We start from the raw sequence: 25,650 nt of genomic DNA, 5'->3' as shown, positions 1-25,650 counted from the left end.
CGCCCAACAGGAACACATGTGCACACAGAGGAGAGGAGGCCTTTTAGTGTCAGCCACAACATCCCATCCAGACAAAGCTAATGAAGCAGGTGTGTTTGTCTGCCTGAGCGTGTCTGCTTACAGTCACACGTCAGAGGAAGGGGCAGTCTTATTAGGCAAAAGACTCTCACAAAAGAACTGCTTTCACCGTGTACCACTACAAATTACCTCAATAAATAAACTCTACTGAATCAGATTACAAAGGACTTTCCCACTTTGCTCTCAGAGTGACGGGGCCACTTAAGGTTTTCTGCTGTAAGAGCTTCTGCAGGACGTGTTGAGGAATTGACTCAACGCTACATAAGCACAATCATGAGAGCTTGGATGATGTTGCTAGTGCTTTTTTACAACAACAATAACACTGAATATAATGCTGTCTGTGTGTCCAAGCAGCTCTACTGAAGCAAACTTTAGCTGTACTTCCTGCATCAGCAAGACCTGTAATGATGTTGAGAGTGCTGAGTGTGCCGAATTATGCTCAGAGTAAAGGGCGGTAAAATATTACAGACACTGATCGTAATGAAGGTGAGGAGAGTACTGTAGCAGAGCTAACGTCTGGTTAGTGGCACTATATAGAATGATTTTCTCAGTCAGGAAAGATCCCCTCCTGTGTTCGTGTTCTTAGGTAGTGTGTTGGGATTCAGGGAGGGCCCATGCTTTCCTCTGTGCAAGGCTCCTAATCATTATTTGTTAACTAAAGTACTAATACCACACAGTGAAAATACTCCTCTACAAGTAAAAGTCCTGCATTCAAAACCTTCCTTAAGTAAAAGTATGCAAGTATTATGAGCAAAATTATCTTCAAGCATCAGAAGTAAAATAACTCATTATGCAGTAAAACGTCCCTGTCAGTGTTTCACTATTATATATGATGTTTCTGGATTAATATTACTATTACACAGAGTGTAACCATGAATGCCAACACACTGTGACATACTGAAGCAGAGCAGGATCCCCTCCCTTCGGAGACTGGGCCGCAGGGCAGTATTCTAACATGATAATGACCCCAAACACAGCTCCAAGACGGCCACTGCCTTGCTGAAGAAGCTGGGGGTAAAGGTGATGGACTGACCAAGCATGGCTTCAGACCTAAACCCTATTGAGCATCTGTGGGGCATCCTCAAACGGAAGGTGGAGGACCACATGGACTCTAACATCCACCCACTCTGTGATATCGTCATGGAGGAGTGGAAGAGGACTCCAGTGGCAACCTGTGAAGCATGGTGAACCCTATTGAGCCTGAGTATGTGTAGCACTTAATCGCAACACTTGAGTAAATGTAGGTCTACTTGGTTTAAATGTAATTTAACAGTCCATCACAGATCTCTAGTGGCTCCTTCTGGACAACAATGTAAAACACATCACTTTATTTATTTCAGGACTGATTTGCTCAAGGAGAGTTATGATGGAAACTGTAAAACGTATAATATTAGTCTCCCAGATTTGTCTTTTTGTCAAGAGAGGAAGTTTCTTGTCAGACACGAAGAGGTTTTGAAAATGACAAAAGAGAGTTGTTAAGTGGGAATCGTTACTTTCACACTATGGACAGTTTTAAGCTTTTGAAAATAATATGGCACTTCAAAAAAAATCTGCTACTAAAATGTATTAATGTTAGCACACTTTTTTATTTCCAACATGTCTTATCTGTTTCATCTTATAGTTGGATACCTTATTCAATTATATTTTTTGGCTTATTTTAATTGTCCATTATTATTTGCCTAATTGTTGTCCTGAAATGTCTTAATCCTGGTTCAACCATGTAAAGCACTTTGAAACTTTGTTTTGAAATGTGCTGTATAAATAAAATTTATCATTATTTACTCAAAATCTACACCTAAAATATAGAGATGGTTTAATATTATTTAAACACATGGTTTTTCTCTATATGTTCTTTATTTTACTTTTTTCTTGTATTTATTTTATAGCTCACTTTTGTTTATATTATTTCATGTGTAGTATTGATCAGTGGTGAAATACATTTGCCTACCCTGCTTCACTTTACTTTTTTCTTTTTTCCTTTATCGCCTGCTTCGACTTTACTACATTTATTTGACAACTTTAGTTACTTTGTGGATTGAGATGAATTATACAAAACATAAATCAACAAACAAATTATGATGTAATATTCTAGACTAAGATAAAATGTTATTGATCCCTGGGGGGAAATTCCCAAACTACTAGTATATAAAGTAAATGATCCCAACCTTTACCAGCTCCAACATTAAAGCAATATAATCTATATTATGTAGCCTATATATTTCTGAAATGGGCTATTTTACATAAGATGTACTCATGAATGAGTACAATTTTGAATGCATGACCTTTACTTGTACTTGAGTAATTCTACAATGTGGTACTGCTACTTTTACTACTTTAGATCTGAGTACTTGTTCCACCTCCGGCCAGCAGGTGGCGGTATGTGACCCAACATTAAAGACTGTAAAAGGAGGAACCACTGTGGTTAAACCGAAATACGCTTGAACCTGAACTTTGTTCAGTTGGGTCGAGCTGCTATAGTGCAACATATATGAGTTGTTTTCCAGTAACAATGAACAGGAGCGTAGGGACAGTGTCAGCGATTAAAGCTTTAGGGTAAGTAACAGATTTGTCGTTTAATGTGTAGTCACCTACGTTCATTAATTGATAGCAACACGTTTGAAGCTAATGCTAAGTTTGATACAAGTTAGCTACCTACCTACCTGTCATGTATAAGCAATTCATTGTTAGCAGCCTGCTCAATGTACTGTTGTATCAATATTCTGGCCTTTCCGGTATATGAAGACACTTGCCGTCATGAAAGTTTACCTGTAGTCTTTATTTCCTGGACAGGTACCCGGGCGTTTCCTGCCTCACACGGTGTAAATGTGACGAACTGCCCTGTCCGCTGCTCACCTGGCTGACTGCAGAGCTGAGGGCTCTCTGTCCAGAGCTGCAAGGTTATTATTACAAACCTCTGTCTGATGTGCAGAGTGTTTTTTGTGGTGTTTGATGCAGTAAGCTACAGTCCAGGCAGACGTCTTTGTAAAATAACATACAGATCTGGTTAATGATATATTGGAAGTACTTTAATGTTTTTACATGCATAGGTTTTTTGATAGGGATCCCTAAATTGTGTCCACATTAAATACTAGATGCGACATTTTAGAGTCGGCAAATTGTCAAAACAAAACTTGTCAGTGCGTTCTTGTAGACAAACTGGTGAATCTGTTTCAAAAATACCTCAAGCATGTATTTGACATTTCTGTACTGCAATTTCTCTTAGTCAATGGTCAACATATACTGTACATTGATACCATCTGCAATTAATATTGGATGATATTTAAATGTACCTTCTAATAGAAAAACTATACATACATAACTGAACAAAGGGAGATCCAAATTACAAAGAGTTGTAGAATGTACAAATGAAAGTGCAGGGTGATGTGTACTATATTATAAATTCAAAACTGTACAGAAAAATAGCGTATTCCTTTGTACTTGGATACTTTAATATGGTACTTTAATATAAAGCACTGTGAATTTACTTCTAATGGAATAAAAATTGCCTTGTCTTTCCTTTTGTTGTTTTTTTAGACTCAAACAGGACGCGTGATGTCTTGCTGGTGGAAGAGCTGAGACATTTACTGTCAAACATGTTCTCTCCCCTCACTGAGCTGACATCACGGGTGCTGGAGCCGTGCATCCTCAACAAAGTCACTGGTGAGAAATATTAGGAGTCCACTGGGGTGTGTTGTAGAAAAAAGCAGATGATCGTAGCACCCATGGATTTGTACATTTCCTCCCTAACTTTTTAAATTAAGGCGTGTATTGACTTTAAAATTATTGTTAAATCCTTCAGAGTTCCTCGTATCAGAACTGCAAGCAGCTCACATAATCAAGTATAAAGGGTTGCATTCTGAGGAGGAAACAACAAAGGAGGAGTCTGAAAAAGAGCAGCGAGTTGAAGATCACAGTCATGAACTCGCTGAGTTTTGTCAGGAATATGAAGACGACGATGTTTCCGATAAAGACCAAAGGAAGGCTGAGATACAAGCAGAATGGATATTATTGCTGCGCGCCCTTGACATGGACACCACCTCTCCATTTACAGATGTGTTGAGTGAGGTAAGTCTTGATATAAGAGAGACTGGGCTGTGTATAAGTCATGACTTCAAACTGAGAAGCACTGGCAGGATCTCTTTAATGTTATTTTAATGCAGGTGGAGTCGAGGCTTGCTCGTCTACCATGTGGAGCGATGACAAACCCTCTTCTTAACACCGTCCTCAGCTCAGAGCAGTGGGTATGTTGCCAAGGCTGTTACCCATTCATTACACATACCATATAACTCTAACCTGAGTATTTCAACCATTTTGTTCTCCTTCCTGTTTCTCAGATGCAAGTTCAAAAGCTTAATCAAGTTCTGTCAAAGGACTACAAGTGTCGTCGACAGATGATGATCAAACGCTTCCAGGTTACACTGGAGTCATTTGCATGGGGAGAAAAACAAAAGGTAGGCATGTTCAATCACTGCATCACTTTAAAAACAGCCAAAGTTACTTGGTTGTTAGTTGGGTTTTATTCATTGCAACTCACTCTGTGTGAAGGTGCAGAGCTATGCAGCAAGAAAAAAAACACACATATGTCCAATAAAGGTTGAAGAAAAGGAGTTGGACTTTTGGGTTTTTACTGGAAGCAGTTGTGAAACTGTGAAAACACTAATATACAACAAATTCACTGATAGTGATTCATAAACAAAGATGAAATATAAACGACTTACACCAAAGGTACTGTAAAAATGAATTAATGTAGTAACATTTACGTTTGACAGCTTATTATAGCTATAGCTATTATTAAGCACATATTATGCTGCCTACCAGGATGAAACAAAGTGTCACCAGTGAATTAACATCCGGTCCCCACATGAGTTATAACACTGTAGCTAATCTAGTAAACATACAGGTTTACTACCATGAGATCTTGCGATATTTAATGTGACTATATTTCTCATTGAGTTGACGATATCAGCATGACCGAGTGTGAGACTGAAATTACCTTAGAAGATTCCTCGCAACTTTTAAATCGCTTGTGTGGCAGCATTTTGGGTACCCGGTGGAAACAAGAACGCGGTGACAGAGTGACAGAAAAGACACAACAATATGTAAGCAACATTTCAAAATGCACCTGAATTGTTTTGCATTTTTTGACTTTCAGTGGAATAAAAAGTCAATATTTCCAGTCATATAATTCGGCATTAAAGATATCTTTAAAAAAGTGTTAAAATATCATCTTGTCTCGTTCCTGTGAATCTAAGGTCGTGTTTTGTCTCGTCTTGTGAGATAAGTCTACTGTTCCACCCCTATTAGCAAAACAATTACCTCAGCTGGTATAATGGTCAGCTTGGTTAGCAGCTGCCAGAATGGATAAAAATGTATGGGTGTAGGGTTCAGTGCGTAAGTTTTATTGCCATTTAGTGGTGAGGGTTGAAAATTGCATCAAATGGCTCACTGTGCATTCACTTGCTCCTTGGACAAAATAAATACTTTATAATAAATGTATTAATTCTAATGGCAATTAGCAAATTAAATTCAGCAGTAAAAAAACCTGACTTTGTACTTTTTCTCCATTACATTAATTTAACTTCTAAATACAACAACAAAAAGGCTTTGAAAACTGTAAACATATGGTCCTACATTAATATCATTTTATAACATAGACTATTATTTGTGTGTCTTCATATATTTGTACACTTTTCTTTATACTTTTTTATGTCCCATTTACACTTTATTCCTCTTTTTGCAATAAAGATTTAAGGAGGATTATTCCGACCCCACATAAATGCACCATCAGACACCGCTCACCCCTCCCTTTCCAAACCAGACGACTAGTACTACTACCACTGTTTGTTTTTCGTATATGTATTCAACATAGTGACGAAACGCGCTCTATAGATATGTTTGTCCATTTGCGCTACTGTAGAAACATGGCGGTCCAACATGTTGACATTGATGTAAGAGGCCCCACGGTGTATGTAGATAGAAATGGCTCATTCTAAGGTAATAAAAACATAATGGTTCATTATGTAAAGTCTTTAAAGTGAAAACATAGATATGTGTATTATATTGCATTTCTGTCAATAGATCCTCCTAAATATTACACACTGACTGAACCTTTAAAATATTAATCGATTGTTAGAATTCGTGCAGACTACGTTTCAGTTGACTAATCCGCTCTCTTGCTGCAGGAGGATATCTGAGCACAAAACAAAAGCATCACTGTGTCATGATAACAACAAACATCCCAGGTCAATCAGTCCTTTCTTTACAGGAACGCAGTAAAGTGCTGGCCTCAGTGGCTCCTCTTTCCTCTCTCGCCGGCTCTTCCCTCGTCTCTCCGTCTCTTCTGATTGCTACGAGAGAAGATAAGTCCTTCATGGAGCCAATCAAGGCTGGAACAAGCACTCCCATCTACCAGGTACGACCATTAACAGCTACAAAGACGTCTCTAGCTCAGAGTGCAGATGGTTCTCTAATTTTTCTTTGGTCTCTCTAGATGTTGATGGGCGAAGTACCAGACAGAGGAGGACGACCAGGGGAAATTGAGCCACCTATGCCAGGATGGGGAGAGCGAAGAGAGAAAGGACGAGGAAATGGGCACCATCAACGACGTAGATTTTCAGATAAAAAGAAGAAAGGGAAAAAAGACTAACGTCTCTTTTCGTCTTTGGATTTACTGCCCAATTTGAGAAACAAGTTTTTGTTATTTAAATCCTTATTATGAAGCAGTGAATGCTGCATATGATATAATTTTATAGCTATAATTGTTTGCATTATTCTTTGTTTTAGTACATACCTGATTGTACGCTTCTAAAAAAGCTTGTCATAACCATAATGTACTGGTATTTGACGAGATATTTTTGTTGAATGAATGAAACCGAAAGCTAAATAATGTTCACTAAATAATAAACCTATTAATTACAGAAATGTATTGTTGTTTTTTGTTTTGTGCAGTGTCTGTAATGCTTTTATGCTATAAACAGCCTAACAGTCACTGTTTAACTACCAAATTACCATTTTATTTGTAGCGACCCCGCGACCCGACCCTGGATAATCGGATGAAGATGGATGGATTTGTAGCGAGAAAACAAAACTCATGTAAATGACATTCTCAATTACTGTTTTACACCACAAAGACTAATTTGTTAGCTGAATATGCCTCCCCAAAGATTTTTCCATCCTTCCTCCTTCAGGATAATTGGGGGACTGACAGACGTTATTGTTGTACTTTGCTGAAAAACTGTTGCAGCAATGTTTGCAGCAAACATGTTTTTCAAAAGAGGAGTCTGAAGCACCGTGTGAGATGAGCAAGCAAGTTACATATTTTTTTAATATTTACAATATTGAACACATGTTTACATTAAAAAGGATGCCATTTAAAACACTAATCAGAATTAACTGTGAAATGCAGCCTACAGTTCACCTTTTTAAGAAATATGTCATCATCGTTAAACTAAACAAAAAAATGGAAGGCTTTTGTGAGACACACACAAAAACGTTTTACTTTTATTATTATTTTATTCTAATCTCAGGCAAAACTCATTGGCTATTATGAAGCATCCCTGAAATAGAATGAACAATGTTATATATTTACCACCACCAGACTGACAATAATTGTGAATGGGATCACTTTGGGTAGTTCGCACTGTGAAACTGTTACAACCCAGCAGTCGGCGGTAATGGAGCGCTTAACTGACAAAACTACAGAAGAAGAAGAAGACGCAGCATACCGGAAGTTACCCGTGAGACAAATGATGTAACACAGAAGGTTCCGGAACAACCAAAGGTCGGCATATATCTGTGAGATAACAGTGAGCTTACCTACTTAGTGTCGCGTTTGTTTTTACAGCCAGCAAAGTCACTACTAATAATTTAAAAATGCCCAGAGGAAGCAGAAGCCGAACATCCAGGATGGCTCCCCCTGCAAGGTAACATTAACATGTCGTGTGGTAAAATGTGTAGCAGAGAGGATGGTGTGTAGGCTAATGTAGCCGTCGGCTAGCGTTACAGTTAACGTGTGTTAGTGAGCGTGTGCTACTGCCAGTCAGTGAAATGACTATTGACTATCAGCTAGAACTAACTTTTAATGATTATATTTGTACTAGATGTATTCTTGTTGTGCCAGCAAACTGGTGTTTGCGCAAAAGTCATTGACATAAATAATGAAGGTCACAGGATAATCTGCGTCATGGTCTGTAAACAATGTTACCTGTTTTGTGGCATCACAACGCCAACAACAACAGTGGAGTTACATAAAACTATTGACAGGTATGATTTGATGCAAGTCATAGTTAAGTTTAATAAGTTTACCTTTAACCTGGTTCTAAATTAAGACTTTATTTTTGTTTAGCCATAGTTTCATAGTTAGGAGAAAGACTTGAGTTTTAAGTAAGTAATGTTACAAATACAAACTAATTTGGAAAAACTTATAGGAGCACATACAGGTAGTGTCTGTTGTTGACTGTACTTTTAAAATGACTTTCTCTTCACAGCAGGGCGCCACCATCACCACCACCTATGGCCAGGGCTGCACCTCCTCCCTCTTATGCCCCGGCTCCAATGCATGCTCCTCCATCTGCGGTGGGCGCTCCAGCTGCAGCACCCAGGCAGCCTGGTATGTTTGCCCAGATGGCGACTACAGCCGCTGGAGTGGCTGTGGGCTCTGCAGTAGGACACACCATCGGCCACGCCATGACTGGAGGCTTCGGTGGAGGAAACTCCGAAGCTGCCAAGCCTGACGTCACATACCAGGTAAATAGATTTAGCAGGTCACAGGACTGGATTAGTGTGGAAGGATGGTAACAAAATAACAGGTTTGGGGTTTGGTGGGGGAGAAAAAGTAGTGATGAAACAAACATCAAAAACTGAGACATGGCTGGTGGTAGAGGAAGTCGGTGAAGCAGTTTTTCTGTTACATAAGTAATTGACATAAAAACGCCAATGAATTTCCATTCATAAATGCTTGCAGGCTACCAACTAATTTAAATTAATGTTATTATGTCCGTCAGATTGCTGTGAACCATGTAATCATACTATTACCTCTACCTGGGCATATGCACAGTAGGTATTAAGGTAATTTGTGTGCTGACTGATTGTACTTCGCTCTCTTGCTTGCCTGTCTTAAATAAAAATCTCTACGGAAAAGTGTAAAACATAACCATTTGTCATGTCTTGACATGGAGCGTCTTCAAACCTTTTGACACTTGCTCTGTATTAGGCATTCAACATTTTATAGATGTTGTATTGAAATGTTCTCAAAGTATTGATAGAAGATGTCAATTTTTATTAATGTGTAAACTGAAACAGATTGATGTTTACATAGAAACGTGTGTTGCAGTTGTCCCTCATCAGCACGAACTTGCTCATAAAATACCAAATGTACAGTACACGCGTGAAGGATCCCATCATGTGCCTTGTGTCTTTCAGGAGCCGTACCAGCAGCAGCCACAGTCCATGTACCAGCAACAGGCCCCTCAGCAACAGCAGGCCTGCTCCTATGAGCTCAAACAGTTCATCGATTGTGCCCAAAACCAGAGCGACTACAAACTCTGCGAGGGCTTCAGTGAGGTGCTTAAACAGTGCAAGTTTGCTAACGGTGAGTGAAAAGTGTAACACTGGAAACACGTCTGGCCATTTGAATTAAATTCGGTTACATAAAGGTTTAAAGCTTATTGAAAGGACTGTCTGGCAGCCGTACAGTGCAGTCTCAGGCCACTAATGTAATTGTATCATTACAATTTGTCTATTTTTATTTTGTAATTCTCTTATCGGATCAATCCTTTGTGTCTGCAGTCTTGTTGTTTGCTGTACTTTTATACTTAAAACCAAGGAGGCTTTGCAGAAGCACTCCAGACTTCATAGCCAAACGACTTTGCATTAAGCACATGGCTGCATTGTGTTTGAGTTCCCAGTGTGGCCATAAGGTGGAGTAGCTGCAAAGGCTTTAAAATGCTTCATATAACCAGCTTTTGTTTTTCTTGTACTGTAGGATAAAACTTGATGAACACATCAAATTAAGCTTGTCTTTTCTCCACAGGTCTGTCATGAGACTGAGACAAAAACCTGGAGCGCAAGGAGTGCACACAAACTGCAATTAGCAACCATACTGGATACTTAGCGGGTGTAATTCACAAGAGATCAATAAACATGTTTGGGTTTTTTTGACAGTTGATTTATCATCAGACTGCATTGTTGTATTAATTTCTCAGTACAGTTCTGCAGAGTTTGTAATAATAACCTTATAAATAATGTTTATATATTTTGGTGTTGCATGCTCGGATTTCAGTTTTTCATTAGCGCCAGTGCTTTAAATTTAAGGATCTATGTGTGAATTGCATTTGTAGATCATGATAAACCTGTTTCCACCGTCTGGATGATGGATAGCCACAGGTTTTCAGAAGTTCAGGTTTAAAAATAATAATAATAATAATAAAGCACTTGAATCATAAAGACTGATTTATTCCACTGCCTGTTCAGATAGACCACATTATGACATTGTACTCTTAAAGAAACGTTTCTATTTTTACAGTCAGTTTCTTTAATTAGAATTTAACAGCTACATAGCAGGGACAGCACCTGTCCCGCCACTCCTGCCTCGGTGCAAATCTGCCAGATGAATGTTGCATGTGAAGTAATGCTGGTAATGTAGGACTGCCCTGTCTGTGCGTGTCTCACGGTGAGGGCAGGGCCTGCCGGGTGTTCTTTCATGGATCTGGTTTTTGTGCGGACACGCGTTCAGAGTGTCCTGCTGCTGCTGTGGAAGCAGATAGTTATTTTTGGTATCTGACATTAAAGCTCACCCTTCGCGGTGTTAGCGGCCCCACAAAGCTGCTACAGCACCGGGGTTTTACTGGACCTGTTTGTTCGCCCTCTTGCACTTTGTGAGCAGACCGAGAAATAATGACGAATATTCCTTATCACCGGGACTGAGCAGCACGGGACACGGTGAGCGACCGGGCGTTGTTTCCTTTAATGCATTTTAATGTTGGAGCCCGCAGAAGGTCAAATGGTGACAGAGGATGAGGGGGGAGATGTAGTTGACGGTCTGTGGCATATCGCTTTATTAGTCTGCACCAAATGATAATGTCAGGTGTGGCATTACGTTTGGGACCATGCCTTTTAGTTTGGTCGCTCATTAGATCATGTTACAAGTCGCACGAGTGAGACGGAGCTCTCAAAAGTTCACAAACCCTGTTAAAGCGGCAGTGCCGTCGATACTGGCAAAGGCGTCTTATCTACACCAGGTAACAGAATCCCTTAATTATACATCTCGAAACAGCCTTTAATTTAAAGAGTGAGGTGATATGTGCATGAAACAATTCACTTTCATTTAATCCTCTTCAGTCATCGATCTGTGTAGTATGATCAGTTTGTTTATTTAAATGATTTTGATGTCGGACAGGCTTTAGAGCTTATAAAATATTCAGATCAGAGCCATAGACTGTATATAAAAAGATCAAAGCCCAGCCTCTTCCAATGGAAATTAAGCAATTCAATGTTAATAGGCTACTAGCCTACTACAGTTCAGTCCCATGTCTGACTGAATGTGTGAAATGAATAGTGCCACCACCTGGGAGATGGGTGCAGAATTTAAAACATTAACATAGGCGACTAGTAGTGGTGAAATATTTAAGTACATGTTCTCGAGTACTGCATTCAAGTACAATTTTGAGACATTAGTGCTTTACTTGAGTATATACACCTTATTCTTTTATGGATCTACTCTACTACATTACATTTCCACTTTACTATATGTGTTCAGATTTTATAGTTACTTTGCTGGTTATTTTTACATACAAACTAAATCATTAATTTATAAAACTTGATGTATTGTTACAGATTAATCTAACCAACAGTATATAAAGTGGCTAGTTAGGGCTGCAATTAGTGATTCTTTTCATTATCAATTAGACTGCAATTTATTAATCTCTATGAAATGCCAAAAAATAATGAGAAAATATGCTTGTTTTGCCAAAAACACATACAATTTACTACAATAAAAACAGGGAAGAGCAGCAGATCCTTGCAGTTGAGAAGCTGCAACCAGCAAATGTTTGTCATTTCTGCATAAAATGTGACCTAAACAATCCATCGCTCATCAGCATAGTTCCTGGTTAATTTTCTGCAATTAATTAACTGATTAATCAGCCATTCATTCCAGTTCTATAGTTAAATTGGGTTCACTGTGACCTTCAACATTAAAGTGCTGTTTACACATTAATGCATCCCTAACCCTAACCCTTTAATTAACATGCTATCTAACAATGTAAACATTAACATGGTTCCTCCCGCTGCACAATGAGTACTTTCATTTCGTATCTGTGATAAAAAGCGGTGAAGTGTCAGTGAAAATTCAAACTCTTTCTGTCAGTGACCTGTTGTGAGCTGTAAGAGGAGAGGTGTTGTGCAGAAACAGCAACCCAGCCACCATGACCAAAGAGGAGGAGATCCCTGACTGGGTGGGAGCCCATGAGTTCTACGACAAGTATGAGCCCAAGGAAATTCTGGGAAGGTATGTTTATGAAGTCTTAAATTAGTCTACAGCAGGGGTTCCCAACTTGGGGGTCAGGGCCCCCACAAGGGGTTGCAAGCTAAATCTGAGGAGGATGTTTGTGTACTGGACAATGTTTATTTCTCAGGGACTCTAAAATGATTTCTTTGAATTTGTCACAACCAACATCTTCATTTTGAAGTAATAGTTTGACATTTTGAGAATTGTGCATAATCACTTTCTTGCTGAGAGTTTTATGAGAGGATTGATACCTACAAAAACTGTATACAGAGAAACCACTAGCCTGGCTCTTTCGCTCACTAATTAACATGCTATATCTTGTTTGTTTAATCCATACAAAGAAAGTTTGCCAGACATCCAGCGGAGGAAGCTTTGTTTGGACTGCATCAGGATTGCCGTTTCCCCCTGTTTCCAGTCTTTGTGAAAATCTAAGCTAACTTGCTGCTAGCTGTTGCCTTATATTTAACAGATATGAAAGTGATAATATATCAGTCTTGTCTAACTCTTGGCAACAAAAGGTGAATATGCATGTTTCCCCAATAATGTCAAACTAGTCTGCAAGCCAAAAATGTTGTGAACCACACTCCAAGTTATCTTAGGTGAAAAAACATTGTCTTTCTAGAAATTCACAACTTTTTCCAGATTAAAACATTTTATTTAACAGCAAAATACAATGTATTACAGTTCAACACTTTAGTAATGTTTATTTGAGACTCCTGTTTGAACAACTATCACTTTTGGTGTGCACTTGACAAAAACAAGCTGACTGGTTTCCCTGAGAAATCTTGGCAGTGCCAGACCTTTCTCATTGTCATTCCCCTCCAACTGTCAGACAGCAGCGCTGTTACATAAGCACACAATGTTCGAGGAGGCTGCATTCATTGACTTGAACGTGTTTTGGACAAAGGTTTAGTGTCGAGAGCTGCCCGGGATTGGGCGGCACGCTGTGAGATTATGTAATTTCACTCCACATTCTCACATGCAGGTCACAGGATGTGGACAATGTGTTCAGATGCTGTAGTACTCCTCACATGGCTCAGACAGCTTCACACGCAGGGGAGACTGTTGCCTCAGTAACCTCTGAAATGGATTACATTTCAGTCAGTGACTTCATGCTCAGGCCGTGTTGCTTGAAGTGAATGATGATTATGATAATAAACTTCAAGATGAGGCTTATCTTCCATGGATTAGATTAATGTTCTGTGTAGCATACATAGAAAAACATGTATGATGGAAGAAACATTTTGAGTATTGACTACTTCACTCATCAGCCATAACATTATGACCACTGACAGGTGAAGTGAAAAACACGGATTGTCTCACTACCATGGCACCTGTCAGTGGGTGGGATAAATTAGCAAATAAGTGAACACTGTGTCCTCAAAGTTGATGTGTTAGAAGCAGGTAAAATGGGCAAGCATAAGGTTTTGAGCGACTTTGACAAATTTGGCCTAACTGTGATGGCTAGAAGCCTGGGTCAGAGCATCTCCAAAACTGCAGCTCTTGTGGGGTGTTCTCACCAACAGTGGAGCTACTGAAGGTCGAATGGAAAAAAAAAACAATAATTCGCTTATCGCTGGTTCTGATAGAAAGGTGTCATCAGTTTGTTGCGTATGTGGCCATGTAGCTGCAGACCAGTCAGGGTGCCTATGCTGACCCCTGCCGAAAGTGCCTACAATGGGCACGTGAGTGTCAAAACTGGACTACAGAGCAATGGAGGAAGGTGGCCTGGTCTGATGGATCACATTTTCTTTTACATCATGTGGCTGGCCGGGTGCATGTGCGTCACTTACCCGGGGAACACATTGCACCAGGATGTACTATGTGAAGAAGGCAAGCTGGCAGAGGCAGTGTGATGCTTTGGGCAATGTTCTGCTGGGATTTCTTGGGTCCTGCTATTCATGTAGATGTTATTTACACTTACCACCTACGTAAGCATTGCTGCAGACCATGTACACCCTTTAATGGAAACCGCATCCCCTGATGGCAGTGGGCACTTTCAGCAGGATAATGCACCCTGCCACAAAGAAAAAATGTTCAGGAATGGTTTGAGGAGCACAGCAACGAGTTTAAGGTGTTGACTTAGCCTCCAAATTCCTCAGATCTCAAGCCAATCGGGCATCTGTGGGATGTGCTGGACAAACAAGTCCGATCCATAGAGGCCCCACTTTGCAATTAACAGGAATAAAAGGATCTGCTGCGAACGTCTTGGTGCCAGATACCACAGTACACCTGCAGAGGCCTAGTGGAGTCCATGTCTCGACAGATCAGGGCTGTTTTGGCAGCAAAAAGGGTACCTAAACACTTTTATAGCTGATCGATGTACATCCATCATGTTTCATAGAAACTTTCAGTTTGTTGGCGAAATTCTTGAGTGAAGCGCACAAACAAATCCAGCTGCGCAAATACAAACTTCTGATGAAATAAGTAACCTGACAAAGCTGTCGATAAGAAGGCCGACGTGTTTTCTCTTCCCTAGGGGAGTGAGCAGTGTGGTGCGTCGCTGCGTCAGCAAACAGACGTCTCAGGAGTATGCGGTGAAGATCATCGACATCACCCCATCTGACAAAACAACTCCACAGGAGATCGAAGAGATCAGAGAGGCGACCGTGAAGGAGATAGACATCCTCAAGAAAGTTTGCGGGCAGAACAATATCAGTGAGCACAGTCACCCCCCACACAGATTTTAATTGAAACTGTATCAGCGGTTATTAATGCTTATTTTATTGGGAAAAGTCTAGATCAGGATAAGTCTTATAAAACTAACGTCTTTCACAATGCCCCACTAACCTGCTCAAGAGGTCAGTGAATTTAAGCCATCTTTGTTGGGTCTGTCTTCCTTCAATACTGAATGTCCCTGAAGTGTCTCTCTCCTCTGCAGTACAGCTTAAAGACTGCTATGAATCCAAAGCCTTCTTCTTCCTGGTTTTTGACCTGTAAGTGTCACAACTCAGGTTTTTACATGACTGAGCTTTAAACCAGAAATACACACCTAAGTTTTATTTTCCTTTCCTTCAGGATGAAGAAGGGTGAACTTTTTGACTACCTGACAGAGAAAGTTACTCTGAGTGAGAAGGAAACCAGGTCTGTGAGAGCGTTGTTTCTATTTAAGACAAAGGCGATGAATGGTTCAAATCTTTTTGGTGTTTGGTTTTAGGAAGATCATGCGTGCTCTGATGGAGGTGGTCCAGCATCTCCACAGCCAGAACATCGTCCACCGGGACCTGAAGCCAGAGAACATCCTTTTAGATGACGAGATGAACATTAAACTCACCGACTTCGGCTTCGCTGTGCAAATCAAGCCGGGACAGAAGCTCAAAGGTCTATTATTATTATTACTACAACATTTTTCTGTCATTTGAAAATGACAGGTTTGCATCTAGATGGTTCAAACATGACCCAACTCACTCACTTTGTTAGAAATACACTGAACTAATCAAATACGTTAACCACATCAGGGGTTGACGGACAGCTAAAATACAAAACAGCAGAAACTCCTTCCCCTTAATATTCAGCGGATGAGATAGATATATCTATCCATCCATCCCACTCTGATAAAATACAGTGACTACAGTGCAGTAACAGCAGCTGCTGGTGGTTGGCAGAGAATCTGGGTCTGGTTGCACAACATGCTCCCATCTCCCTTAGCTGCTCTTACAAAGGTTACGATGCAACAGGACACTCCGATCTACTTGCTGTAGTCCCAGACATTCGGAGTACACTGACCTTTCAAATAGACTTCTCAGAAAGCATCAGATCATCAGCAGTGGGAACGGACAAGTCAAATGTCTAATGGAATTGTACATCACCACGTAGTTTTGTTCAGTTAGTAATATGATGTGCATTTTAGATCCATTAGCCTGTAGACCTATTGCAGCATGGTGTATGCACATATCTACTGTAACCATGCAACACAATAGTGCCCATACGCATAATGAGGTGCAATAGAAAACACATTTTGGGCTCAAATGTAGGTAAGTGTTATTGATGTTCTAGTCAGAACCCATTTGAAGATGTGGAAAGTTACTATAAATACTCAAGTTACTGTATTTGAGTGAGTTAGCTAGTTTATTTAATCATTATTTGATTTGGTAATTTACTAAAACTTTTGCGTGGATAATATTTACAGAATATTTTACAGTTATGCATTGGTAGCTCACAAGTTTGCTTGACCCACAATGGCCGATTTTGTAAAGAAAGTCCTTTTGTATTGGATGCATTTTTGTTTGAGGGGAATTGGCTCCATGTGTTTGTTTCCATTTTTGCTAAATGGAAAGCACCAGTGATGTCCATACTTTTAGCTTTCTGTGTCGTTACATCATGTCAGGGTTTTGCAGTGTGTGAGCAAGGTTGAGGACCCAAACGCAGGACACCAGAGCTGAGCAGGTTCAGTTCAATATTTAATCAACTGAAGGCATACTCACAATAGTGGCAGATACAACAAGTCCAACAAAAACAGGTTATCCATTTAGAACCAAAAAATCCATGAGAAGCTTGGGAGCGGGAGCAGAGCAAACACAAACCACAATGATCCAACACAAACTGAAAGGAACACAGGCATTAAGTAACGAGCAGGGAGGGAGTCAACAGGTTCAATTCAATTCAATTCAATTCAATTTTATTTATATAGCGCCAAATCACAACAACAGTTATCTCACAGCGCTTTTCATAAAAGAGCAGGTCTAGACCGTAATCTGTGATGTTATTTACAGAAGCCCAACAGTTCCCACCAAGAGCAAGCACTAGGCGACAGAGGCAAGGAAAAACTTCCTTTTAAGAGGCAGAAACCTCGAGCAGAAGCATGGCTCAGGGTGGGCGGCCATCTGCCTCGACCGGTTGGGGTGAAACAGGTGGAAAACATGAGGAACTAATCAGACACAGGGACAAGCTAGACACAAATACCAGACACAGACAACTTCAAAATAAACCAGGAAGTAAAGCAAGCGACGACAGTCCAAGACCAAACCAAAATACAGAATACAAACTGGAGCTGGAACAGAGAACTAAACAGACTTAAACAGGAAACAGGAACACAAAAACCCCAAAAAACACATCATCCCATGTGCCGGAGGTTGGATTGTAAGAGCGGATTACAAAACTTTATCCACCCAAATGACTACACTCCATGGACAAGAGGACAAACCACTGTGGCAACGGTACTTGGCCTCATGTGACAATACCAACGTTGGTTGTTGAGACTTGGTTATTGACTCTAACTACCATAACAACTGTCATTACAACAGCCAGGAGCAACAATGAACCAAGCGGTTACCATCACCTTGGTAATAGCCCCATGGAAGTTAAATACCTGGGACTCCCTGCCAGTCAATCAGAACAGAAGAAGCCTCCTGAATAAGAGGTGAAACGCCTTCAAGTATCTCCAACCAAGTCCAGTTGCCCTTAATTTTAACCTCCTTTGATGATCTATTATCTTATTAGGATGGTCATGGTCAGGAGGATGTGACGTTCACCCTTTTACATTACCTCATTCTTGAAGTTATCTTCAATAGAGCAACTTTCATTTGTGTAGTTTTCAAAAAGTAATTCCACAGTACTTCTATTGAAGTAATAGTATGCTTCATTTGACCATTCCTATAGTCTTCCCGCCCATACCCCTCAGATTAAACTGGACTCTCAGAAATGCTGACAACAGATCCCTTTTCACAAAAAGAAAAATCTTTATTTTCTGCTAGAGCCCAAGTGGTGAAACATTTTATAAGCTTTGTGGGTTCTGAAAGTTCACAAGTTTGACGTGTGTGTAATGCAGAGGTGTGTGGGACCCCTGGTTACCTCGCTCCTGAGATCATCGCGTGCTCCATGGACACAGGGCACGCAGGATATGGTGCTGCAGTCGACATGTGAGTGTGCAGACAAAAACCACGCGACGCAGTAGAAAGAAAGCCAATGTACAAATGCAGCAGCAATGTCAAAACTATATTCAACTCACTGTACACAGTCTATTGTGTCTGTAAGCTTGTGTACAACATGAAAACTCACACGTTGTGAGTTTGATTTTCCTCTGGTTCATGCCTGCAGATGGAGTTCAGGGGTGATCATGTACACGCTGCTTGCAGGCTCTCCGCCCTTCTGGCACAGGAAACAGATGCTGATGCTACGTATGATCTTGGCCGGGAGCTACGACTTCTCATCTCCAGAATGGGAAGACCGCTCAGACACCGTTAAAGATTTGGTAGGCTGTTTTTCACCCTGACTTTTGTTAGTTGGGTTATGTAAACAAAATAAAAGAATAAAATTATTAAACACAGCTTGCCCTTTCAACCTGGACTAAGTATTGATATCACTTATGACAATTAGTGACGTCAAAATTTGAGGCTGCAGTAAGGTTTTAATTAAGAATGAATAAAACTCTCTATGTGGTGTCCTCAGATCTCTCGGATGCTGGTGGTGGACCCAAAGCAGCGATTCACAGCTACCGATGTTCTCAACCACTCATTCTTTTCCCAGTATGTGGTGGATGAAGTACGAGAGTTCACTCCATACAGGCGCTTCAAGGTGAGATTCTCAGTTACATTCACATGCACACAGCGTACCCTAAACATTTAGATTTATTTACTACCTTCCAATGTGTCAAAACACGGCCATGCCTTTAAGTTGACCCAAAGGCAACAATTCGTTAGATTTTCTGGCTTCACTGGAAACAAATCTTAATGATCTTTGAGAGAAGGCAATCCAGTGTCACATTAGAGTGTCCTTGAGCACAACAAGGCCAGGTTTCAGAGGGATATAACTGCTAAACCACCCAAAAATTTCATTTAAATATTTCCCAAAGATTATTTCACAATGTATCATTTATAAACAGCATTGTCTTGTATTTATTTGCCTGATTTGATATTTGCTAATGTCTTATTTAAGTTTGGCCATTGTAGTTTCTTATAAAACAAGTCTCTGCAGGTACATTTTCAAATGAAATTTTTGTGCACTAAAATGAAAGACAACAAATGGTTCCCTGGAAGATAGGACATCAACCCCAACACTTACCGCATACTTAAGAATAACGTTTAGTTGCAGGTGCAGCAAAACGAATAGGAGGGTAAGAAAGATGTCAATAAAGCACAGTCTTCACACTTACACACATTCCTTAGAAGACTTCTAACGTCGGTGGTCCATGGGTTTAGGTTTTTTTAATGTGCACCTGTGAACTTTCCCTTAACTTTCTCCTTCAGGTCATTTGCATGACTGTTCTCGCCACAATGAGAATCTACTGCAACTACCGCCGTGCCAAGCCCGTCACAAAGGACGTGATTCAGAGTGACCCGTATGCTGTAAAGCCCATTCGCAAGCTCATTGACGCGTGCGCATTCAAGATCTACGGCCACTGGGTCAAGAAGGGCCAAACTCAGAACAGAGCAGCACTTTTTGAGAACACTCCCAAAGCCATCCTGCTGACGCTGGCCACTGAGGCAGACGAGCCGGTCCACCACATCTGGTAACGAGCACGTTACTCAGGACGGATCTGCTGGATGCACTCCTACTCTGTGAGACTTTTTGTACTCTTCTCCATCGTGTAAAACATAACCACCTAATGCAAGACACGGTTAATTCAAGTTTGTCTTTAATGTGGAGAGCATACTTTGCTCATGAATTTAGAATTTTGAAAGGCCACATTGGTTATTACAGTAGGATTGATTTCCCTCAACACCACCTCACTAAGTGCGGCAAACAAGACATCCGCCACAACGCCACTGTTCAACACTTTCTATCCTCTGAAAATTTAGTTTTTTCTTTAAGCCATCAGCCACTATAATATGTTATCAACAAGATTGTGTCTTTAAGACAATGTCCATATTACAGATGTGGACACAAGGTTTCCCCCTCTTTTTGTATGAAATATTGATGAAAACAGCAGCCAAAGCAAAACTTCTGGAAAGAACCTACATAATTTAGTTAATATTAAAGTAAACCTGTGTATTTGAAATGGTAGTTACTTACACATTTGTGCACCATGTGGCCATTTAAAAATTATGCAATATGCACTCAATTACTTACTGTACTGTAACGGCTTCAAGGAAAGATAGCAGCACTTTAAAATGTATGCTATGGATTTATTTATTAAAATGTGCGTTTAATTTAAACCTGCCGTGAAGAACTTCGTCTCTTTCTGACATTGAGTGTAATTACACAACATTGCCGACACGTGCTTCTGATGGCTCTGACACAGATATACTTGCCAATAAGCTGTTGCCATCACTACGGTCACTCCTCCCCTTCAACTCTGCCAAACCAATCATTCCTGTCATACAGTCTATGGGGAATGTTGCCACAGACACCGGATTTGAAAACTCCGTATACTAGAAATACACAGATTTATCTGGCAGTGATGGGCTTAATAAGCATTGCGTGAACTCTTTTGGTAAGGGCTTGAATGTAATGGACATATATTTATATGTTCAAATCCTGCACTCCAGCTTTAAAATCCACATCCTGTTATAAGAAACCTACCGACTTTATAATTTAAAATGATCTGGACTGCGTTTTTCTGTGTCTTTGTCCAACAACTTAAAGCCTAATGGAAAAAGCTAATACACAAGACCCATTTGAACACAGTTACAGGTTTATTATTATAAACAGAAGAGTGAAGTACATTCACATCATCTTTCAAGTATAAACAATCATTGAACGTCTAACGCTTTCCCATGTGGAGCTGTGGGTAGAAAAAAATATATGAATAAATAAAACTGTATTAGTTAAACAGATCACAAAGTGTGATATCTGAAGATTATCAGTCATCCAGGTCAAAGTTATCCAGTGAAGGTTAAAGTCTCTGGTTGCCCAGTCACCCTTGATTTTAACCTTCCTTGGATAACCAAGTATGACAATTATTTTGACTTCAATTTTCATGTTCTTACCAGGAGGGAAGGAGTTGCCAATTTTATCTCATGTTCCTGCATCAGAAGTGGCCACTAGTTGACCTGCAGAATTGAGTGAACAGAAAAACTTTTATACAAAAACAAAACAGGATTTCTTGCAGAGCAGCATCTTTCCAAATACATCTTGTACTCATTCCTGTACAGTTGGATGAGGCAGAGGGAAGCACTCATCCAGTCATTTAGCAGAAATGAGACGATGCTTTTGCATGGTGTCTGACTGTATCCACCACAGAGCAGCTGGAACAGAATTCTTCCATGCCTCAGACAGAACTTTTTCATTGCGTAACTGTGTGTACAAACGTACCGTCCTCGGGCCTCTCTCTGTCCGTCGTATCAGTCCCATCTGTTTGGACTAGTGTGACCACCAGCCACATGACAGAGCCTGCAGTACTGCGCTTCTCCACCAATATCCACAACTGCTGGAGCAAAAAATTATAATACAGGCTGTGAGATGAATTTGTCTGCTGATGTAATATTTTATTGAGCTAGTGTATTCTCACAGAAACAAGAAGAGTTTTAAAGGCATTAAGACTGTAGCGCTTAACAATTATTGTCATAATCCAAGCAACTATCACATATGGTGGTTACAGCTTCATAAATTCAAATATTGTCAGTTTAACTTTTTATAAAGTGGACTTATCTAAATGAATATGCTTGTATGATTAATCAATAAATGAAAATAGTTGCAGCCTAGTAAGATATATTTATATGCAAAGCCCTGTCACATATTCAAGGCAGCCACATGTTTCTGTATTCACTCTGACGTAAGAATGAGGCACATGGTTAGCGCTCTTATCCGGTTGTTGAGTCAGTGTGTGAAAACTATGATTTAGCATGGTGTCTGACTGCATTTACTATTTCAAGAGTAATACAGAATTCTGCCATGCATGTTGCATGTGTTATGACGTTTGAGTGCTTGTTTTTAAAATGTAGACAAAGAGCATACCATTTCAAGGGTTGTTTTGGCTCCTCACACGTTTAAGTTAGTGAAGTATGAGATGCATGAACATTCATTTAGACACGTGTGGCTTGGCAGAGGCAAGGACCTCCACCATATTTTGTGCTTTAGACCATTAGAAAGGAACATATTTTAATTGTGCTGTTCAATTACTTCCCAGCTTTATGTGCAACTTCCAGTATCATGAACCTCCTCACCTCCCCACATGGAGGTCTGTGTGAGTCCGGATGGGAGCTCCTCCGTGATGAGTCAGGTCATCTCCTCCAATGTATCTATCATGTGAAATGATCACATAACAGGGGTACAGAAACATGTTAACACATTGAGCATAACTATATATTTTATACACACCAAAGTAGATTTTCTTTCACTGTAGCGTTAAGTTTTTAGGCCCTGCAGCATAACTTAACCCTCCTAACACACTGGACCTATCTCACTACACAGAAGCTTGATTACACTTCAACACCATGTCCATACACACGAGTATTTAGGGTATTAATGTCGTGGGGTTACAGCGCAAATGTCCATCAGACTCCCAGGTGCCACCACGTGCTCTCCACGTTCATATCCCACACCTGATGTTAACCAAAGACGTTCAGCCTGAATCTAGCAAGTAAAACATACCTGCGCTGAGCTGCGGCCTCAAATGTTCATTGTTCGATTTCAACGCTGGTTCCTTTTTACAGGAACCTGGACGACCGAGTCCATCTTATTTTCACAACTTAAAATCACCGCCCTGCTCTCCACCGACTTCAACGTGGATTGTCCAGTTAGCATTCTTCTTCGTCTATTTGCAGCATTTTGTGCCGGTTGGAAACATCTCTGCGCGCATTACCGCCACCTTCTGTTGACAGAAAAAATTATTCTGAGCATAATTTCTTTGAAAGATGCCCACTTTACTTTTAGTGGTGGACGGTTATTAAGTACATTTACTCAAGTACTGTACTTAAGTATACATTTCAGTTACTTGTACTTCACTTGAGCATTTTCTTTTCGTGCGACTTTCTGCTACTACTCCACTACACCTAGAGGGAGATATTGTACTTCCCTACATTTGTCTGATAGCTTAAGTTACTAGTTGCTTTACAAATTAAGTTTTTTTACACACAACACATTACATCTTAATAAAACATGTTTTGATAGAAATTAAACTAACCAACCATTTAGTACAGACACTATTATTAGATAGACAGTGAAATTAACAAACAAGTTTGATCCTTTTTAGACATTTTTCATGTAAAAATATTTCATGGTTCCATCCTTTTCCTTTAGTTATTTGTAATAATTTTGAGCTTTATACAGTTAGCTAGACAAAGCAAGCATTGTGAAGGTGTCACTTTGGGTGGCATTTCTCACTATTTTCAGAATTTCAAAAATTGATTAATGGAGAAAATAATCAGTAAATTAATCCATAATTCAAATAATCATTATTTGCATTCCAATACAAAATAGTTAAAAATGGGCTCCCCTTAAACAACTACAATAAAATCCTTCTTTTACATTTATGCATGAGTAATAATATATAATATTTTAACATTCAGCTCATTAAGTAAAGAATCTGAATACTTTGTCTACCGGTGACACAAACACACATGTAACTGAGTAACTTAAATTCTTATTGAATGGGCAACCTGTTAATAATGAATGTCATTTAAAAAATAGGAAAGTTAGCTTACTGTATTTGAAATTCTATGTTTCTTGTCAGCAACCCCTAACAAACATAAGCATAGGCTACTTTTTACTTTTGATAGCCTACTTCTATATTTTTAAAAGTGCTTTTGTACTTTGACTCAGGTAGAAATTTAAATCGAAGACTGTTAGTGTAGTAATATTTAGCAAGGGTATCTATGGCGTACTGTTACTCAAGTAGGCTAGATTTGTGAAGGCCTACTTTATCATGCTTTTAGGTTGGATTTTAAAAGGTGTCTTAACCAAACTTGCTAAACCATTGAATCACGCATCACAATAATCATATGCTTTATAAATATAAATATATATGGCCTAATAATAATCTTTATTTATAGTTTACTTTACAAAATCAATTAGCACAAAGTGCTTTTATAATAAAAAGACACGTAAAACAGATATGAACCAGAAAACATTTTTAAGGTGAAGAAAAAAAGAAAAGAAAATCAGGACCGGAAAGGCTCTTATAAAAGTATGATCATTAGCATGTTTCTTCATTAAAACCTGAATAGGCTAGGCTACTGTTTAAACCCGTGTACCCAATCCACTTCTCTTCCTCTGTCAATCCCACCAGTAAAGGTTCCCTACTGAAACCCTTGTCATGATCTGGTTCTGCCATCTATCCTAACCATAACCCTATTATCTAGCTCGGCTGTGCTGGGCAAGCTAATTACACTTAAGAAATCTAATAATTCTCCTGACTGGATGTACTATAAAATGTTAGAATGTTGTACAATCATAGGCCTAATGCAACAATAAATTGAACTGGTTGTAGTCCAGGACCAGTAGGCCTATAGACCAGTTTGCAGACCCCTTAAGTTGGAACTGAAACTTCTGCTTCAGTAACAGCAAACCTACTTTGATACAGTTATTTTAAGGATAACTAATGAAATGTAACTCGTTACAGTTTTTTACAACTGCTTACACACAAAATCTTTGAAACGTCTCACTCAAAGAGCAAAACCTCATCTCAAATCTCCAAAACCATAAGCTATTTCTCAGCCTTTCACTAAGTTTTCAATCGCATAAAACACTTTTTTCAAAACACTACACACAATTCTCTACCTAAGACACAAAAATCTAACAGGAAGTGACCTGCTTTTGTTTTCCAAACACAACCAATCAAATTGCTACACGTATTCACCAGGTCACACAGCCACTCCTCACATGTGCAAACACTAACTGCTTAACTGAACAATAACTAATCACTGCTTTACTATACACTAAACCTATACATAGGTCAAAGGTCAGATTACCTGCTTTGAACAATGGATGCCAACAATGGACAGAGAGCAAGGGGAGTAGGAGGGAGAGGCAGGGGACAACAACGAGGACAAGTTCAAAGAGAAAAGAAGAGAAGGAAAGAGAGCCATCATTGATGAGATCAGGGCCACACTTATTGATCAGGTTGACAATGAGAGAAGTTGGACTGAGAGACCAGCCCAACTTGAGTTGCTTTAAAGCGGCATCCATAATTTGAACCTCCAGAAAGTAGAACAGTTATTTCAGCAGTATAGTATTGTAAAATAAATGTT

At 39.7% G+C, this 25,650-nt stretch overlaps 3 protein-coding genes, 2 long non-coding RNA genes and 2 other non-coding genes across 10 annotated transcripts; 3 read left to right on the top strand and 4 right to left on the bottom strand.

Moving 5' to 3' along the window:
• Positions 1-2,473: 2,473 nt before the first annotated feature.
• On the top strand, positions 2,474-6,999 carry im:7138535 (uncharacterized protein LOC797998 homolog). The gene is made up of 8 exons (XM_038694054.1): positions 2,474-2,631; positions 2,869-2,975; positions 3,613-3,738; positions 3,878-4,143; positions 4,239-4,319; positions 4,413-4,529; positions 6,344-6,490; positions 6,569-6,999. The coding sequence occupies exons 1-8, from the start codon at positions 2,567-2,569 to the stop codon at positions 6,722-6,724; spliced, it is 1,065 nt and encodes a 354-aa protein (XP_038549982.1). The 5' UTR covers positions 2,474-2,566; the 3' UTR covers positions 6,725-6,999.
• Positions 7,000-7,828: 829 nt separating this feature from the next.
• chchd2 (coiled-coil-helix-coiled-coil-helix domain containing 2) lies at positions 7,829-10,521 on the top strand. Of its 2 annotated transcripts, none has more exons than XM_038692412.1 (4): positions 7,829-8,000; positions 8,568-8,823; positions 9,499-9,667; positions 10,109-10,521. In XM_038692412.1, the coding sequence occupies exons 1-4, from the start codon at positions 7,951-7,953 to the stop codon at positions 10,117-10,119; spliced, it is 486 nt and encodes a 161-aa protein (XP_038548340.1). In that variant the 5' UTR covers positions 7,829-7,950; the 3' UTR covers positions 10,120-10,521. The 2 variants fall into 2 exon arrangements, with proteins under 2 accessions (XP_038548340.1, XP_038548339.1); XM_038692411.1 differs by having other exon boundaries at positions 7,830-8,000; positions 8,565-8,823.
• A 217-nt stretch (positions 10,522-10,738) lies between these two features.
• On the top strand, positions 10,739-20,676 carry LOC119882387 (phosphorylase b kinase gamma catalytic chain, skeletal muscle/heart isoform-like). Of its 2 annotated transcripts, none has more exons than XM_038692406.1 (10): positions 10,739-11,016; positions 12,443-12,583; positions 15,063-15,241; positions 15,465-15,519; positions 15,602-15,667; positions 15,741-15,904; positions 18,351-18,441; positions 18,620-18,773; positions 18,971-19,096; positions 19,768-20,676. In XM_038692406.1, the coding sequence occupies exons 2-10, from the start codon at positions 12,501-12,503 to the stop codon at positions 20,032-20,034; spliced, it is 1,185 nt and encodes a 394-aa protein (XP_038548334.1). In that variant the 5' UTR covers positions 10,739-11,016; positions 12,443-12,500; the 3' UTR covers positions 20,035-20,676. The 2 variants fall into 2 exon arrangements, with proteins under 2 accessions (XP_038548334.1, XP_038548335.1); XM_038692407.1 differs by lacking the exon at positions 10,739-11,016 and adding an exon at positions 11,122-11,315.
• Positions 12,590-17,076, bottom strand: LOC119882393. Its single transcript, XR_005440504.1, has 3 exons — positions 17,008-17,076; positions 14,508-14,600; positions 12,590-13,663 (listed from the first exon to the last, which is right to left on the bottom strand). It is a non-coding gene; the product is annotated as an uncharacterized LOC119882393 (long non-coding RNA).
• Positions 20,677-21,137: 461 nt separating the features above from the next.
• Positions 21,138-23,414, bottom strand: LOC119882391. 2 transcript variants are annotated; one of them, XR_005440503.1, is made up of 5 exons: positions 23,054-23,414; positions 22,627-22,701; positions 21,776-21,890; positions 21,451-21,513; positions 21,138-21,245 (listed from the first exon to the last, which is right to left on the bottom strand). It is a non-coding gene; the product is annotated as an uncharacterized LOC119882391 (long non-coding RNA). The 2 variants fall into 2 exon arrangements; XR_005440502.1 differs by having other exon boundaries at positions 21,776-21,887; positions 23,054-23,410.
• On the bottom strand, positions 21,594-21,730 carry LOC119883638. Its single transcript, XR_005440710.1, has one exon. It is a non-coding gene; the product is annotated as a small nucleolar RNA SNORA15 (small nucleolar RNA).
• On the bottom strand, positions 22,218-22,358 carry LOC119883637. The gene has a single exon (XR_005440709.1). It is a non-coding gene; the product is annotated as a small nucleolar RNA SNORA15 (small nucleolar RNA).
• Positions 23,415-25,650: the final 2,236 nt, after the last annotated feature.

Source organism: Micropterus salmoides, unplaced genomic scaffold, assembly GCF_014851395.1.
Source record: "Micropterus salmoides isolate LMB-PRFRI ecotype aquatic unplaced genomic scaffold, ASM1485139v1 Ms_hic_scaffold_3, whole genome shotgun sequence".
In the NCBI taxonomy this organism is placed as follows: Eukaryota; Metazoa; Chordata; class Actinopteri; order Centrarchiformes; family Centrarchidae; genus Micropterus; species Micropterus salmoides.
Note: the sequence above shows the minus strand (reverse complement) of the source record. Positions and strands in the feature narration are given on the sequence as shown.